Source organism: Anser anser (genome assembly GCF_964211835.1).
Source record: "Anser anser genome assembly, chromosome: 2".
Lineage (NCBI taxonomy): Eukaryota > Metazoa > Chordata > Aves > Anseriformes > Anatidae > Anser > Anser anser.
The window spans coordinates 63,284,067-63,301,543 of NC_139721.1; the positions used below are offsets into that span (position 1 = coordinate 63,284,067).

Here is a 17,477-nt window from a genome sequence, read left to right on the forward strand (position 1 = left end):
CTGACATGGTGAAGGGATTCTTTACAAAGCTTTCAAACTGAAGAAACTGAACAGAAGGAAAACTCTTGAGACACAGCAGTTCATTACAGGACATGTTCTTCAGCTGGATAAATTGAAGGAGTGGCACCTTTGTAATAAAATTCCAGATCATATGCCTCCAGCAAGGAACAGATTAAAAGGACAAACAAACAGAACTGTCACATCAGAACCATCGCCCACTACCTTGGCCCTTTCCAATTATCAACATTTCCAAAAGCAGTTCTTCCACTTCTGAGCTGTAAGTTTACCTGAAAAGCTTTTTATAAATTAAAATTGAATTTTGAAAAGGCAATCTTTAAGTAGGTTTCACTTGAGAACGTTAGCATTACATATATTGTATCGCGGCCATAAAATCGCTTTGTAAAATAGTATTGCCTTTCATGCATATAAATCTATGCATGCATATAATTTTAAAAATGTATATAATGCAGTTCATGCTGTGTATTTTATTAAAAATGCTGAATATTTATATTGTTAGATAACAATATTTTATGTTGTATTTATATTTCATATATTAAAATCATTTCTATTTTTTTTATGCGTACTTTACCCATAACCACATCCTTCTGAAAGGAGATTTAATGCTGGAAAGAATTATGTCAATCTTTAATCAGAGTTTAGTATATCTGCTAGTGTTTTGGAATATGGAAATTTAAAATTTTATTCTAGAATCAACAGGATTTAAATTAAACTATGAACACTTTTTTTACAACTATAACAAAGCAATAGTAATTTAGATAGACATTTCTTCATGTATTATTTCTGTTCTCTTCATAAAGCTTACTTTATTTAAAGACAAAGCTTACTGAGGTGACAGTTTGCTGATGGCACTACATTATTTGAGATAATAGGAATAGGACTGAGTGAAAAAATGCAGAAGGGTGTTACGGAATTTTGTGACAGGATACAACAGCCAGTGAAGTTCATAGTAAATAAATGTAAATGAAGATACATAGGGGGAATAAAACTTAATTTTACTTGTTGGATAACATGCTTTGAAGTGAACATAATTACAGAATAAGATCTCAGAGTTATGACAGACATTTCCACAAAAATATCAGACCAATGTTCTGCAGTGGTTAAAAAGGCAAAGGTTAAAAAATGTCATGTAGCTCCCAGAAGAGCAGAAAGATGGAACAGGAATGATGGAGCAGACCTCGGAGAAAGAACTGGAAGGGGATCTGTGAAAGGAGAAGGTAGATGAGGGCTGGTTGTTTGTTATCATTTCCAGTTCAAGGCCTGGGGACATCAAGTGAAGCTATGGGAACCGGGCTCAAAAGAACAAAAAAAGGCGGGGGCTCTTCAGACAGTGGCTGTTTGAGCTCTGGAACCACTTTGCCAGAGGATGTTGTGGACAATTAGAGTTTAAATGGGTCACCGGGAGACTGAGCAAGTTTATGCAAGAGAGATCAGCTTTATTTCCTTGTACTTGTTTACAGATTTCTTAATTCATTTTTTATATTTTTTTGTCAGACCACGACTCTCAAGACATCCTCGTGTCATACAGTTTATTTCCAAACCGAAGACTGACGGTGGTATGCTAAATTAATACTTCAGCCTGTAATTATAATAATGTCTAATAACTTCATAATACTGCCTGGAAAAAACATTGACAGCTTTCCAAGGCTAGCGGTGAGACCTTGATTGCGAGGAGTGTGACCTTCACTCTGCGGATGCTTACTGGCAAGTCAGCAGAAGATAACATTAGGATAAATAAAACGCCTCAGGCGGGCGGCAGCGGTTCCCTCACGGCACACCCACCCCGCCACCACAGGGGCCCCGGCGCCGCCGGCGGGAGGGGCGTGGCTCCGCCGGCGAGGCGGGGAAAAGGGGGGGCCAGCGCGGCCTGCGATTGGCTCGGGGTCACGTGACGGGAGGGGAGGCGGGAACCCGCGGTGCCGCAGCCGCGCCGCTTTATAGGGTGCGGCCCGCTGCCGGGAGCGCGCGGGTATTGCTGCTGGCGGGGAGAGGGCGCCGGGCGGGTGAGGGGGCGCGCGCGGGGCTGCAGCCGTTGGGCACGCGCCGCGCTTGCACTGGGGCCGTTAGGGACGGGCCGCGGGCGGGCGGCAGCGTTGCGGCGTTCGGGGCTTGGCGGGCTGCGGGCTCGGCTCCCCATTGGCTGCGCGGCGGCGGGGGGCGGGGCCATGGAGTGGGGGGGGGGGGCGCCGCGCTCCCGCCATTTTGGGTGTGCGGCTCCCTGAGGGGCAGGGTGGGCGGGCAGCGGCATGGGGGGGGGTCCCGCTCCCAAGTGCCCTCCTCAGCCGGCTGTGGGCCGCCGGGGCTCGGTAACCGTGTGAGCTGTGCGGGGTTTCAGTGCTGTGGTAAGGGGCTATGAGGCGATGTTGCGGTATTACGCTGTTTCTGAGGTGGTGTTGCGGTACTCCGGTGTTTCTGAAGCACAGTTGCAGCCAAACGTGCTCATCTCTATATCTGCTTATTTATTTTTTTTTCCTCTGTAGTGATCCTATGAATTCCAAAATGAAACAAAAGTTGAACGCGGAGAAGTCATCGGGATCTTTGCAGGTATAAGCTCTGACGTGTTGCAACTGAGGTACAGAGGCAGATAAAGAATAGAAAATACATGCTGAAATTTGTCAGGGCTGCCCGCATAAAGATGAAATTCATCAAGGTTGCCCAGAACATACTGCTTGCCCTGTTCAGGCACTGTACAGGCCAGTGTCTGGGAAGTGGCCTGTCAGTCTGACACGAGCTTTGTATCTGAATGCAGAGGAATCTGTTGCAGTGTGTTCCCACCTGATTTACCTCCTGTTGGCTTGGGTAATGTCCTGGTGTGAAGTGTGGCTTGGGAACGCTGTGTCCTGCTCGGGCATATGTGTTCGTGGCTACTTTTTTAAATGCTCAACAAGCTGTTTTAATTTGACATTGAGGTAGCTTGCTATCTGTCCATGTGACTTTTAGATGCCAGCTACCTGTTGTATTTCAAGTACCGAATCAGTCTAGCTGCTAGGACTCTGCAAAGTAAGCTTTATAACCTTTACCCTTTATTGGGAGGAACTTTTAGAATTAAATCCATCTTGACCTGAGCATGCTTTTAATTGAAGTATGTAAGTAGGTTTCTTTCCAAGCCAGCTTAAAGAACTATAGTTGTCTTGGAATTGATGTTTCCACTAACTTTCATTTTTAAGAGATAACTGATTAGAAGTTACCCAAGTTTATAATTCACTTACTCTTGGTACAAGACTATTTTGTGGCTAAATGTAGACCCTAATTGGAATTGTACCAATGCAATATAAAATAGTCTAATAGCCTCTATCATGAGGGTAGAGAGACTGTAATGAGAATTTATGGTATTAATGACAGCAGCCATTTGATAGGTCAGGCTTCTTGTAATTTCACATAAATACTTATGTGCCATGGGTTAACTCAGGTATTGGTCAATAGTTCTTTGGCGGAGTATACTTAACTCTAATCCTCAATAGCAGCAAGCAGTGTCTGACACACGGCGTGATTCCTGTTCCCACAGTAGTTAGTGTTTGTCCTGCAGTTCAACAGCAGGGTAATTGGTGGCAGAAACTACCGTGGGAAAGGTGATCTCTTGTCATACGAAGTACAGTGTGAATCAGTAACTTTCTCACGCTGGTGTGGCATTGTATTCTGGCTGTTTTTGCTTGGTTGTCTGCCATTGTTTGCTATCCCATGGTGGCCATGTAACCAACCCAATCAGAAATCTTTAATGCAGGAAATAGGTATTTATGCATGACAAGAAAGGTGATAAACATACTGTTTATACAAAACAATGGCCTGTCTGGATCCAAGCAAGGAAGCCCTTAACTCCAGTTTGGTGGATAATTGAAGCAACATGTCTATTTAAATGAGCGCCACTTGAGGGTGTGTTCATAGGTAATAAAAATGGGTATGGCTTAAAGTAATGTGAATGCCTTTGCTAAGTAAACTTGCAGTAGCAGCCACTTCTGTCTGTGTCCCCTCAGAGACTGATGCTGCTGTTGTCAAGTACACCTGTGGGAGCTTCAGCTATATTGTATGCGTGCCTCTGCATTTTAAATGGCCTTGAAATCTAGTCATAATATTTCTGCTATGACTTCTTCAGGTTCCCTTATGAAGGCTAAGGGTAGAGACTGAGCATAACTTCATATGATTAAGATCATCTCTGCTGTAAATGATTAGATCCCTTTTTTGCACAAGCCTTGAAATAGGCTTAAGTATCATCTTTTCTGGAAGAGATGAGCCATGGGTTATAGCAGTGGACGCATGATAAACTTGTGAGTTTCTGTTTATGTAGAAAAGTGTGGCAGCCCTCTGAAGCAAGGTTTGTCTTTTCAGAAATACTTCACAGACGCTGCATGCAGTGCTGCCCCAAGACAGACTCTTAAAATGATTCAGCCTTCAGCAAAAGGTTGCCTGGTTGGCAGAAGTAAAGAGGTATGCGTTAGAAGATCACTTGTAGTTGTGTAGTTATTTCTACTTGTAGTGAAATGCTTTTGAACTTTAATGGAAAAAGCATAGAATCCACTAACTAGTGGCTTACTAGCCACCGAGGCTTACTATTTTGGTAATAATATTAAAAACTAGTTACCTTGGAGTACTTCAGGAAAAATGTTCGACACTCTTCTTGTGTTAAGCATGTTTATTAAGGATGTTGTCTGTAAGCTTGAACTAGTAAAGAAACTGGAGCTGGTAGACTTGCTTGTTGTTATGGGCAAGCTGACTTAAAATAAGTTCTGTTTTTTTAAACTGCTCAGAAGTTAAACCTGTGTGTCTTACGCAGAAGAAATCTTCAGTCAAAAGGAAACTCTGGAATAACAAGTTGACTTCCTCAACTTGTAAAGCTGAGGTGCCTGTGGACAAAGAGCAAGAAAATGAGAATATAGATGATGCCATTCAAGCTGTAGATCTCATTAAAAGTATGTGGTAATTCTTGAAATATTTTGTTCCACTTAACGTCCTGATGGGAGCATAGCATTCTAACTTGAAGCATGGTTTCTTTGTCAGCTAGATAAGCATTTTGTGTTTTTATGTTACACTTAGTGGGTATTTCCTCTGTAGTATGGTGAATAAAGTATATCTGTCTGCTGTTCAGTAGTTCCAGATACCAGTTACCGTAAACTCATTGTGTGCAGTGCTGAGAAGTCCAGTAGTTCATTATTTTAGCTTATCTACAAGCTTTCAGATGAGTAAGTTAAAATGAAAGTCTGTCTTGATGTAGTATGCTGCTGCAGAAACTCCCTAGTTTCTCAGGACCGGTATAAAATATCTTTAGTTTAATGGGAGACTGAAGTTCAGTGTGGACGGTGACTTGGGAATAAGACTTCTGTCTTCCATAAAGTACAAGTTAAGGCTGGGAGTTGTAAACGTGACCATCCGTCTTAACACAGCATGCTGTCATGCCTGAAGCAGTTTCTAGAAGACTCAGCCTGTATAGCCATTAATACAGTGTGGGATTTTTGTCTTCTGTAAACTCATGTTTCTAATTGTAAATTTACAACAAATCCTGTGGAAAAACACTACACGGAATTCTTATTCTTGCAGTATAAAGAACACTTGTATACGGGTTAGGTTGCTTAAGATGATCTCCGGAGTTCAGTCCTAGGCATGGACTTACTGTATCTTCTTACTTCAGAAAGTCCTTCATCTCAATACTGGAAGGAAGTGGCTGAAGAAAGGAGGAAGGCTCTGTATGAGGTTCTTCAAGAAAATGAAAAGGTAGCTAGTGAAAGATAAGGAACTTTGGTACCACTGGCTATTGTCCTTCTGTTTTAACATCTTGTTTCTTGAACACAGTTGCACAAAGAAATTGAACAAAAAGATGGTGAAATTGCCCGCCTAAAGGAAGAGAACGAAGAACTAATGTCACTGGCTGAACATGTGCATTATATGACCAGCATGATTGAGGTACTTAAAGGCAGTGTTGTAGAGCAAAAGATGTGAGAAATCAACAAGGATATTTTAACAAATAATGACTGGTCTAAAAAGTTTATTTAAAGAAATTCTGTTCCCTCCAAACGCATAATGGATAAAAAAAAAAAGTTCTTGTAAGAAAACTGATAACTCACACTGAGTTTTTGTACAGAGCTTTTAATATAAACTTAAGCTTTTACTGGCCAGGAGAGCACATTTCTGCACTTTGAGCAAAGTTTTGGAAGACAACTGTGTCTCAGTGCAAAATCTAGCTAAGGCTGATTCCATTAGCTAGTAAATAGTTTAGGAAAAAATACATATTTATTTTGCACTTTAAATTGCAGACCTAAAGTAGGTTAACTTCCGAAGGTATAGATGAAACTACACAGCTGCTATACTTCAGAGTTCCCTGTGGACAGGTATCCTTGTCACTGATTCTGTGGAAACAGAAATTGTCTGTAACAGCTCCTGAAACTGAAAAATACATAGCCATGGAACCTGGAAAATGATAACTGAGGTTGTTTTTGTACAGATTGAGCTCTCAACTGGGATAAGAGGCTAAGTGCCTCGCAGATTATTTCAACTTTGATTGGACTGGGGAGGTGGTAATTAAGTTAAAGATTATTGTGAACTACTCGATTAAGAAAGAAGTAAACTTCATCAAGTTAACTTTCAGTTAGGACTGAACTAAAAAAAATTGCACTAAGACTCCACTGCTTTGTTCCACCTGACCTTGGTTTTCAGGCAGTGCTGACTGTTAGTGAAACTTAGGCAGAAATTAAATGACTTAAGGTGCTAACGTAGTGGGTCCTACCTGTGGTCCCTCAGTAGTTAACTTATTAACTGTAAGCTGTTCATTTCTAAGGCTTTAGTTCAAGAAGGCAGCAGAGCTGAGCCTTAAGATCAGAGTAGGTTAAAAACTTGTTGTAGTTTGTTAATCAAGTGCTAGAAGTTACTGTGTCTTCTAGTTATTCTAGACTTAATGTAACTTATCTCTGGTTAAAAAGTGAATTGAATGTGTTAGTTTAAGTTTAGGAAAATGATTGTAGTATATAATGCTATAGATAAATTTGGTTGTTTAATCCTTTATGTGGTATTTCACTGGCTACTACTCAGTGTGAACTTGGTACTTTCTCTGTCCTTTGCATTTTTCCAGAGGTTAACAGGGCAAGAAACCGACAATCTCAAGACATTGAGAAGTCTGGCTTTAGAGGAATCCAAACAAGAAAATGAAGAATTTAACCCAGGAGATGATGCAGACAGTAGTTCTGAAGAAGGGCCATTGCAAGAATCATGTGGGTTAGGGAAGAGTATATCAGACAATACTTCAAGTGAAGCAAATTACTGACAGCTGGAGTGATGACCTTAAATAGGCTTGTGTATATGCCTTCTTTTAACTGCAGACTTCCCCTTGAAAGGATATACTAAAACTTTTCAGGTATAGAAGCTTGTGGGAGCATTGCAGATAGTGGTTTTTAACTGGAATTATGTAGCAGTGAGTATTTGTATACTGCTTGTAAAGCTTGTTACAGGCTGCAGTTAATTGCTTGTTTAAAGTCCAAATACTGTGTATTTTGAACTGTTGTGTAAATATCATTTGGTCTGACATGACACGTGAAAACTGATAAATAAATCTTTGCCTTACTAAAACAGCCTCTTTTTTGAGCAGAGAAAATAGCTGGTTCCAGGTTCAGAAGTCAGATGTGGCTACTGTAGATGGAAGTTTCCTGACTATTTGGGGGGAGTGCCTGGGCAGCATTCTGGAGAACAGAATTGTTTTGGGGGGATAGGAGAAAGGAAAAGCCAAAGGGAGGAGGAAAAAAAAAAAAGGAACTTGTGCTGTTGGTGAGACTTCAAAAAATCTGAAGAATGGGTAGTAAGACTCAAAGATCTTAAGGTTTAATTAGATTTATGCTTTTCAGGCTCCATAAATCACTACCTCTGCCTTTTAAAGGAGCCTTTTCTAAGATGTGTGAGAGCTGAAGTGGAAAGTATTGGTGTTCTGGAAATACTTTTGCTTTTTTATTTATAGAATAGTTCAGTTGTAAGGGACCTACGGCTACCATTGAGGCCAACTGCCTGACTGCTTCAGACCTAACCAAAAGTGAAAGCATGTTACTGAGGGCATTATTCAAACCTCTCTTGAACACTGCCAGGCATAGGGCATCAACCACCTCCCTAGGAAGCCTGTTCCAATGTTTGACCAACCTCATGGTAAAGAAATTTATTCTGATGTTCAGCCTGAACCTCCCCTGGTGCAGCTTTGTGCTGTTCCCATGTGTACTGTCCTTGGTTCCCAGGGAGAAGAGACCAGCACCTCCCTTTCCACTTGTAGAAAGCCACAGAGAGCGATGAGGTGCCTCAGAGCTTCCTTTTTCTCCCAACTAGATGGACCAGGTGTCCTCAGCCTCTCCTCACAGGCCATGCCTTCCAGCCCTGTTACCAGCACCCCCAGGTCCCCTTCTGCTGCCGTGCTCTCAGGCTCCCAGTCTGTGCCTGGCATTCCTCTGCCCCAGGTGCAGAACCCAGCAGTTGCCTTTGAACTTCACGCTCTTGCTGATTGTCCAGCTCTCCAAGGTATCAAGATCCCTCTGCAAGGCCTCTTGTCCCTTTGTGAAAAGATGAGGTGGGATGTTCATGCTGATTTTCAGCAGCTGTGCTGAAAGCTCGATGGACACAAAGCAGCCTGCGCTTCAGAGCTGTTCTGAAAGGAAACTCAATGTCTGTTTTCAAAGTATTGTTGCAGTATTTACCAAGGCATGAGGCAATATGCTTACCAATGAAAAGTTTTGAAGTGTTCATAAGGAAAAAAGGCACACTTTTAAACTTCTGATCTGGTATCCATATGGAGAAAACTTGCTTGCAGTTGCTTGTGCTGAGGTGGAAGGGAGGATAAATTGAATGCAGGTTTTCTAGTCCTGGGTGAACTTTGAGCAGTTCTGTAAATAACAGGGTCTTCCCTGGACAGGCTTTAAAAGATGGTGGCTATTGCAATACCTTGCATAGAGCTTAATGTCAAATGACTTTTAGAGGGTAGAAATAATCAGGGATTGTGGTTTATGGATTTCTATTGGGCCCTGCCAAAATGGGTGCTTCAGGGTGTGCATAAACACCTGTGGAGTTATCAGACGGGTTTCTGTAGATTCCTTCTGTATATTGTTCAGTCCATGTGCGTATCACCTGATAGATGTTTCACAACAGATTTCAGTGGAAATGTCAGAACCATTATAGGAAGCTTTCTGGCTTCCATTTAATCTGGCATCTGGCAAACACAGGGTAAAGCATCATGTTTTCCTGGAAATGTAAAAAGGAGATGACACCTTCCAATTGTGCTCTGGAGGACTAAACATAATCCTTTCCAACACAGTGCAGAAACAGGGGCAAGTGTATTTCCTTTATCTTGCACTAATGCTGTGTTTAATAAAAATTAAAATAAAAAATACTAGGTTACTCTTTTGTAGAATAACCCTGATTTTCTGTTCAAGAGAAATGGTTAATACACTCAAGTGACTTTATTGCTTAGATTCTAAGATAGGGGAGGATTTTCATGCCAAAGTAGTTCTTCGGTAGTAGTAAGTGAAGAAACAGACAAAACTTAACTTGTTGGAATAGTCCTATAATGCAGTGCAATTTAGTTTAAATTATTTGTAGCTTATAGCTATTCTTCAGAGGTGGCTTTGTTTTTCAACAGCTGGAGCATTCCGCATTTTCTCAAAGCTGTAGAAAGCTGTACAGCTCTCTTGTGTAACTTTTTGGCCCGTCAGACCAATCCAACCAAGGCAACGTTTGCAGCTTCTGCAGCTTTTTTCCTTTCCACCTGCAGTACAGGTGTTACTGCTAGAACAAAGAGCTGTCAGAACATAAATCCAGAATTTGCATGCATCATCTTGGTCTGGCTCTGGTTTCTTATTTCCATTAAGATGGTCAAGAAGAATGTTTATTAGTTTTAAATTGTGAGCTTTCTTGACTCTTTGTATTTAAATAAGAAAGGCAAGACAGTCCCCTGACTACCTTTCCTTCTGTTGAAATAGACTGTGTGCAAAGTAAATCTTGCACGTCCTTCATGTATCCTGCATATATTGCAGCATTTGGCCGAAATGTAGCAGATCTTATTTCAAAAGTACACGGGTCAGTTAGTAATGCAGTATGCTTGCACTGGAAGCCTCTAAAGCAAAGCAGTTACAGTGTTACTAGCTTCAGTTCATTATCAGAGAAGTTTGCTGCGTAAACTCCTGAAAAAGCATGCTGCAGGAGAAGACCAGCTGTCAGATGAGTGGTGGTAGAGGAATTGAACCCACATGTGTTCTTTATCCATCACAGACGCATTGGACCTCGATCAAGTAATATCTCCCTGTTATATCAGAAACACTAGTATATAAAAATACTGTCGGGAGCTTAGTGCTGCTGCATTCATCGCTGTTTAAAATGTTCTAAAACGGTTGAGTTTTAATTATTGACTTGAAAATTCCTCAGGGTTTTTTAAACATGGAGTAGAATTGTCTTATGTAGTAAGTAAAAAAACTTTGTATGCGTGTGTGAAAGATTTATCAAGTTTGTAGAAATTATATATGGGTTTATAATTAGTTTCATTACAAACTTCCGACCTTTTTATTTCTGGTTAAATATGTAGGGAAACTCATGTAACACTGAAACACAACTGTGTAACCGCTGAAAATCAACTTCACTAAAAAACAAAGAAATTTCATATTCAGCTAAATTACAAATAATGTTGTCTGAGTTCTGGAACCTAACTGGAGAATGTGATTTTTCCAAGGAGTTGTAAATGCTTTTGTACAGCAACCTGACCAGTGTGCTGACTCCTTTTCATGGTACAGGCTACGGCCACACTTTTGTCTTTCCCTGAAGGATCTGAGGCCTCCCATATGTGGGATGCATCTACTGGGTCCTGGCACTCCTCCATAAAAAGATGTGCTTGTCCTGAGGATAGAATTTCAGGTATGTAAGACTGAAGCGCTGGGAGTCAGGACGTTTGCAGATGTCAGATGTTTCCAGAAGAAACAGCTGTGCAGGGACTAGCAGAGGCAAGCAGTCATGGGGCTGGGGGAGGTTTGTGTGAGGAAGAACACTTTAATTGAAGACAGGTTTAGCAAAAACAACAATTAGAGTGTAAATGCCCATTGTATTTAAGACAATGCACAGAGAAGTGAATTAGCCCATAATAACTGCTTGGCTGGGCAACTGAAATTCTTGGTGTTTGGCATTGTATTGCTTACCTGAGAGCCTGCAGCGTTGTCCTGTGTTGCAGCCTTTGCACAAATAACTGAGCTGATCATTGATTTTTATTTATTTTTATTTTTATTTTTTGCAAGGAAGTACACTGCATATTCATTTACTTTTCCTTAAGGGCCATCGAAGATTGTTTCAGAACTGGGTTTGAGATTTTGAGCAGCAGGTTTGAAAACCTGCCAAGCCCATGTGCTAGTAGTGCTCTGTTTTGCGACTGAATTGCATTGTTACCAGCTTTTTATTCAGAACATGCTTGTGTACTGTTAATGTATTTTTTCCATTTATATAATAACAGTAGTTCAGCAAATGATAAGGAGGCTCGGGCAACTTTATTTACTGTTTCTTTGTAGATCTACCATCTCCCTGTGATTAAATGTGGTCAGTCGTGTTCAGGGTTGATCCCTTGGGTACAATGATACGTCTGTGGTACCCTCAGGGGCATCTGAGCTATTTGAAGGGGGGATTGTGGATCCTATCAGGTAGGATTGCACATCAGGGGTCCATAAGTTATACAAGACATACAAGGGGTCCGTAAGATATATAAGATATATATCAGGGGTCTTATAAGATATACAGGCTGGCATTCCTATTGACTTTCAATTTTGCATGGTTCAGGTCAGCAATCATCAGTATATGGCAGGTCTCAGTGTAGGGTAAAGCTATGTTAGATAGCTTTTCTCCTCCTGGTGACAGGAGCAGTCTTATGGATGGCAATGTGAGACGCTGGACAGGCTGACTTATGCTGCTGCTGTAGCTAGAGGCAGGAACCAGGCAGAACTCAGTGGTGACAGCGGCATGGTGGGGTCGTGAAAACCACAGTAGTTCGTAGCGTGAAGGACAAAATAGCAGGAATAAGCCACCAACAAAAATGTCAGGCAAACCCATTTTCCTGAGTATACTTTTCCTGGCAAGCTTTTCAGACTCCACCACTGCTGAGTCATTTTGGTACAGCAACTCTTTCCTAACCTACTTTTCTGGGGTGGCCGGGACCTTTAAATTTGTTAGTCAACCAGCTGCAGCCCCAAGAAAGAGGTTTTATAATTACTGCTTGCCAGCTCTTTCTTTGCTAGCTGGGAAGTGTCTGTCTTGTTAACATTCACCTCTCTGCATTTGGGCTTTTTCCACTCCAAAGAGGAGAGCTCTTGCATTAATGCCTTAGGAAAAGGCAACATTGTGAGCTCTGGGAGCTTAAGAACACATAAGTTATGAGACAAATGTAATGGTTTGCTCTTTTTTATTTGCCTTCATGTTTTGGAAGGTTTAAGGCTCATTTTTTCAGGAGTTTGTAACACTGAGGGCAGAAACTACTGGGATTTGTTTGGTTTTGTTTGCAGTATTTTTTTTTTTTCCATATGTTGTCATGAATCATGTCAGGATATGATTGTGATTTATTTACTTTTTTCCTAAAACAGTGCTAGTGCTCAAAGTGAACTTTAGCATTTATACATCTATGTGCCAGGTTCGACAGTGACGACTGTCAGGTACGACAACAGGAACTAAACACTTCCACTCAATTTTTTGTGAATTTCCACATTGATTTTGAGAGCACAATTTGCTCCTGCCTGTTTTGTGTGAGCTATGTGTGTTTATATATATGTGGTTTTTAATGGTTAGAAGGGTGTAGTGGATCAGCTTTACATTAATAAACTCACTTTGAAATGAAGAAAAAGTAGATCAAACATATTATAAGCTCCGTTTAACTTAGTACCGGGGTGTGCGAGCAACCCTATGCTCTCTACAGCTTTGGCTCTTTGCTTTACAGGCAGTTCTGTGTTCCTCAGATCTGTGCCATATTGCAAAATTTTCTGAAGGTGAAAAGGATCACGTTCTGTCTGATAGGTCTCATTTTGTGTAGGAGGGAAAGAGTAATCGGTGAAAGCTTGGAGCCTGTTTTTGTTAACCTTCCTTGGTAAGTATCTTGAATGACACACAGTTGTTTTGCTCTGAACTTAAACTAGAAGTAGCTAGAAATGTAGGGTGCTAGTGTTTGCTTGAAAGTGAGCTCATCTAACTAAGCAATGGTTCAGAATGCAGTACCTGTGGTCTGATGACTTCATTGCTTTTCCCTTAGCAAAATTGTGTTCTGCTCTGTGATGCAAAAACTATAGCCAAGCAAGCTTTTTGGTAGGTGTTATATATTGTAGGAGCTTTTGTGTGGTATGGGAATATAAGAACATTCCAGATTTCTTTCTAAACAGTATGCTTCTTGCTGATGCTCTGGGATGGGAGCAGGGGTGTGCACATTTGGAAAAATTGAAGAAGGAACATTGAGAGGACGTAGTCTTCACCTTGATTCCAAAATACCATTTTAGTTTAAAACTTGCTTTTATTTAATGTGCTTTGGTTCACCTCAGAGGTACAACTAAGCAGTCACTTTCACTGTTGTTTCATCCCCCTATTTTTCCTACCTTTCTGGTTTATCTCTCTTCCATTTTCTAAAATAGTTTGCTGCTTACCTTCCCTCGGCCAGCAGAAAAATGAAAATGCACCACTTGTGCATACTAAAACATGAGCCAGTATTGCACCATTTCTCCCACTGCTCAAGAAGATGCAGTTCTGTCTGCCCTCATACAGGTATCTTTGCTATGTGTATTGTTCACTTGCTCTAATTTTTATTGTTTTGTCAGATCTTAATGTTCTTGCAAGTCTTAACATTGATATGTTATAAAACAAAGTATTTCTACTCTGTAGGAAATCTAGCAGTTGACTTCGTATAATTTAGCTCAGCTTTTTTTTGTATTATAAAATCTTGTGGTTATCAGGCTTGAAAAGACAAGTATTCCCTATAGGTCTTTTCCCCTAATATAAGAAAGAAACTTTGTGTTTGCCCCAAATCCAGTTCCAACCAGGTAGTTACTACTGCGCTACCTACAAGGGTGGGAGGTGATTTCCACGATAGTTTGATGGTTACATGAGCTTCACAATGGAGAGGTTGCTGGTAGAATGAGGGACTATACATATGGAATGGTGTGCTTAGTACTTAAAAAATAATCTTTATTATAACTTAAACGTGATAGGAAATAAGGTGAGTACAAATGCCACAAAACTAAAGGCAAAAAAAAAAAGTCAGTACAAAAGAACACCTTGGAAGAATCCAGCTGATGGGACAAGTGTGGTACAAAACCCAGAACATGGTTATTTCACCTTCTGTATAAAGAGTCTATATCCCTCAGTAAACAAGTAAGCATTTTGACCTGTACAAAATGTACTTTTTTAATTAAAGGAAGAATATATATATTTATAAATATACAGATATGTACATTGTTGTAACATTCACAGTTAAAAAAAAAAAAAACAACAAAAATCCAACAACAACAAAACCCAAAACAAACTCTGCCTGCCAACGTGTTTGGCGCACAAGGCTTCCTTTTGATGTGAATTGTTTGCAATCTTTTCTATGTAGTCTATGCAAATTTGGATACTTTAATTGACATCTAAATAGCATTTCATGCATAATGAACACAGTACAGGAACACTCTTCTGTTAAATCCTATTTACCTCCTCTGTTATCTTAAGGCTTATAATCAACAGCTTGAAGCACTGTCTTTCTTCCTTGCAGTGAAGGGAGCAAATGCATTCAGTTCACACTGTTTATTACTGCCTCCAAGGTCCACTTTAGTTTGTTCCAGTTCTTTATATTGAAATCACTCTATAGAAGCTATCCTCCGCTAATTAGAGTGTATGAAATCCAATCCTGCTTGTAACTTGCAGGACAGAATGGCTGTGGGGACTTGTGCAATTAGCTGTACTCACTACTTCTTGGAATAAATAAATGCACGTTACCTTTTCATTTAGTTTTTCAAAACCTACGTGGTTGTTTGATCCCCCTCACAAATCTCTGGATTAATAATGGTTCATTGCTGGAGGGCAAGAGAAAGGAAATAAAAGACCAGTAGGGGCATTTAGTATGAGTCACTAAAGTGACACCTTCAGGAGTTTACATCACACTGTTTCTGGAGGCAAAACTTAAAAAAACTTGCTCTATATTTCAGGACTGAGACAGCAAAGTGGTGTGGGCCACTGGAGTGTTGCTGTGGACACTATGAGGCAGTATATGCTTGGCTCGGAGTTGCAGAGAAAGCTGCTTTGTAGTTCTGCGCAGGTAGCCTCCTACTAGTCCATTTCAGATATATATCATGTCTCAAGCTTTCACAACAACTTCAAGAAAGTAAATATAATACCCAATAAAATATATGAAGATGCCAGATTCTAAAAACCCACAGAAGTTTGCTTGAATAACTGCAATTACGTTACTACAAATCAGTCAAGAAAGTATGGTTCCTCAGCATCCAACCGTTCCATCATAAGCTGCGAAGAGGAGCCACTAGGAACTCTTCAGCTGGATTTTAGATTTTGCTTTTCCTCAAAGATGTGAATTGCTACATTTGGGGACATTCTCACAGAATTCTTCAAAGTATTCCTTCTACTTCACATGCTTAATTACAGCTCCATCCTACTTTCACGACTGTTAAAGTTAGGCAGGTTCTTCTCCACCTAAAAACCTGTAGTAGCTTCAGTTCCACGTCGACTTCCAACTTTGACAAATTCCCGGGGGAATTTGTCCAGCTGTTCGTATGCCAGTCTCCCATCTTCACCTGAACACAAAACGTTAAAGCATAATAGCATGCTGTATCATTGCCATGCAGCATTTAAACTACTGGATTCTCTGCTGTTAGAAAAGACTGACCTGCCAGTAACTGCTTTCCCTTCTTAAAATTTCTTATATTGTTGAAGGCAACTTCAGAAATTAATTGGAAAAATTAAGCGTGCTTCTCAAGGTGTTACTTAAGGGTTACTTGGAAAAAACAATGTTCAAATTACTCCTTAATTTACTCTTCTAGTTTGCTGATTTTATTCAGAGCAAAACAGAAGCAGCTGTGGCTTGTATGATTAGATGGCAGTATCTGTAAACTTGTTTTACTAAATGACCTACAGTGCTCAGCTGCAGCTGCAATGTGCTTGAGGCAGATGTTATTTATCTGCTTCTAATTTAGACAATATAAAGTTTATCCTCTTCTCGCTTCCTGGCACTTTAAAGAACTGACTCTAACCACATCTCCATATGAGACGCAGGACACAGATGCTGCTCTTCTACATCAGCACGGCATTTCTGGGGTAGCAATCACTGCATCACTGCTGCTTGTGGAACTAACAGAACATCAAACACAATCACAGTAGCTATGTGATTTCTAGGATGAACGTGAAAGGAGGCCGTGGTATACCTCAGAGAGACATCAATTAGGATATAAGCAGGTATAAAAACAGGCCAGTCACTCTCTTTCCTTGTACAGTTTTCCTTAATAAATGCGTTGTACGGAATATTTGTTTGTTTTTCAAATTAACTATGAAGTATTTCTTTTGTCAACTTCTCCTTTGCTATTTTTCCTTTTCTACTTCCTCTTCCAGAGCCAGACAGCTCAATTTCTTTCCTTTTGGTTCATTTTAATGATTTCTAGAATGAACAATTTATAAGAACATATATTTAAAACTTGTTTAAGTTTCTAGGTAACACGTTTTTCTTCATTTTAGAATCTCACACTTGTGTCTTGCAGGCATCTTACCTGCTGCTTGGTCAAAAAAGAAAATGAAGTACTGCTCTAAAGCAGGCAACTCACCAAGTGAGAGCAGGGTTTCAGATGCAACTTTTCTGATGTCTTCATTGTCAGACTGGCAGAGCGTGACCAGCATTTTAATACTCTCAGTAGCCTGGAAGTTGGAAAGAGAACCATATTAATACTGCATGTTACACTGTGTTTCAGTTTCAGAACGTTGCATTGAAGGATTGATCATCCTCTGCGTTTCCTTTCCCACTCTCTACGCAAATGCCATCTTGCATCCTTGGGCTCATCCTGAAAGGGTTCACCAGGCACTGGTACAAGCCACATTTCATGACAGCATCCCCACCCCCTGCCCTCACCCTCTTCATGTAGGGTGAGGTCTCTCGCTCCACCAGCTTCAGCCAGGAAATTGTGTAGGGTAAGCTGCTGGAGCACCAAGCTGTGAGTGTTCACCTTTTTGCAACACCAACATGGGAACCTCCATGCTTCAGGCCTCGTACCTAGAGGAGGGCCTTGCTGGGAACATGGGGAATGCGGTTTTCAGAGGTTCCCCTGAGGATGGGCATCTAGGAGAAGGCATATTTTCTACTATCAGTGCAGTCTCTCTAAATTTTCTACCCTATGCTCTACAACCATAAGTATCACTGACCAGCCACACCTGACACTTTTGGCTGGGTGAGAGGCTATGGGACAAGGCCATAAATGTGCCAAGGTACAAGTATGGCAGTGGGAAGGACAGGAGACAGGCAACAAGGG

General features: G+C 40.8%; 2 protein-coding genes across 7 annotated transcripts in view; one reads left to right on the forward strand and one right to left on the reverse strand.

Moving 5' to 3' along the window:
- Nucleotides 1-1,882: 1,882 nt before the first annotated feature.
- On the forward strand, nt 1,883-7,566 carry GMNN (geminin DNA replication inhibitor). Of its 5 annotated transcripts, none has more exons than XM_083824238.1 (7): nt 1,883-1,960; nt 2,499-2,562; nt 4,342-4,440; nt 4,787-4,922; nt 5,639-5,721; nt 5,800-5,910; nt 7,073-7,566. In XM_083824238.1, exons 2-7 carry the CDS (start codon nt 2,506-2,508, stop codon nt 7,262-7,264), a joined length of 678 nt encoding a protein of 225 aa, XP_083680364.1. In that variant the 5' UTR covers nt 1,883-1,960; nt 2,499-2,505; the 3' UTR covers nt 7,265-7,566. The 5 variants fall into 5 exon arrangements, with proteins under 5 accessions (XP_083680364.1, XP_083680363.1, XP_083680362.1 ...); XM_083824237.1 differs by having other exon boundaries at nt 1,902-1,987; XM_083824236.1 differs by having other exon boundaries at nt 1,936-2,021.
- Nucleotides 7,567-14,136: 6,570 nt separating this feature from the next.
- The window catches only part of RIPOR2 (RHO family interacting cell polarization regulator 2), a 61,931-nt gene continuing 58,590 nt past the window's right edge, over nt 14,137-17,477 (reverse strand). For both annotated transcript variants that reach the window (XM_083824233.1, XM_083824234.1), the window contains exons 21-22: nt 16,779-16,869; nt 14,137-15,758 (exon numbers count right to left, since the gene is read on the reverse strand). In XM_083824233.1, coding sequence (XP_083680359.1) covers nt 15,658-15,758; nt 16,779-16,869 — 192 coding nt within the window. In that variant the 3' untranslated portion in view covers nt 14,137-15,657. The remainder of the gene's footprint in view (nt 15,759-16,778; nt 16,870-17,477) is intronic.

What these genes read in the sequence shown, in the direction of transcription:
- GMNN (XM_083824238.1), top strand. Translation starts at nt 2,506, where the DNA reads ATGAATTCCAAAATGAAACAAAAGTTGAACGCGGAGAAGTCATCGGGA. An exon ending in AGCTGTAGATCTCATTAAAA is followed by an intron (nt 4,923 to 5,638) that starts GTATGTGGTAAT and finishes TTCTTACTTCAG; the next exon opens with AAAGTCCTTCATCTCAATAC. An exon ending in ATATGACCAGCATGATTGAG is followed by an intron (nt 5,911 to 7,072) that starts GTACTTAAAGGC and finishes GCATTTTTCCAG; the next exon opens with AGGTTAACAGGGCAAGAAAC.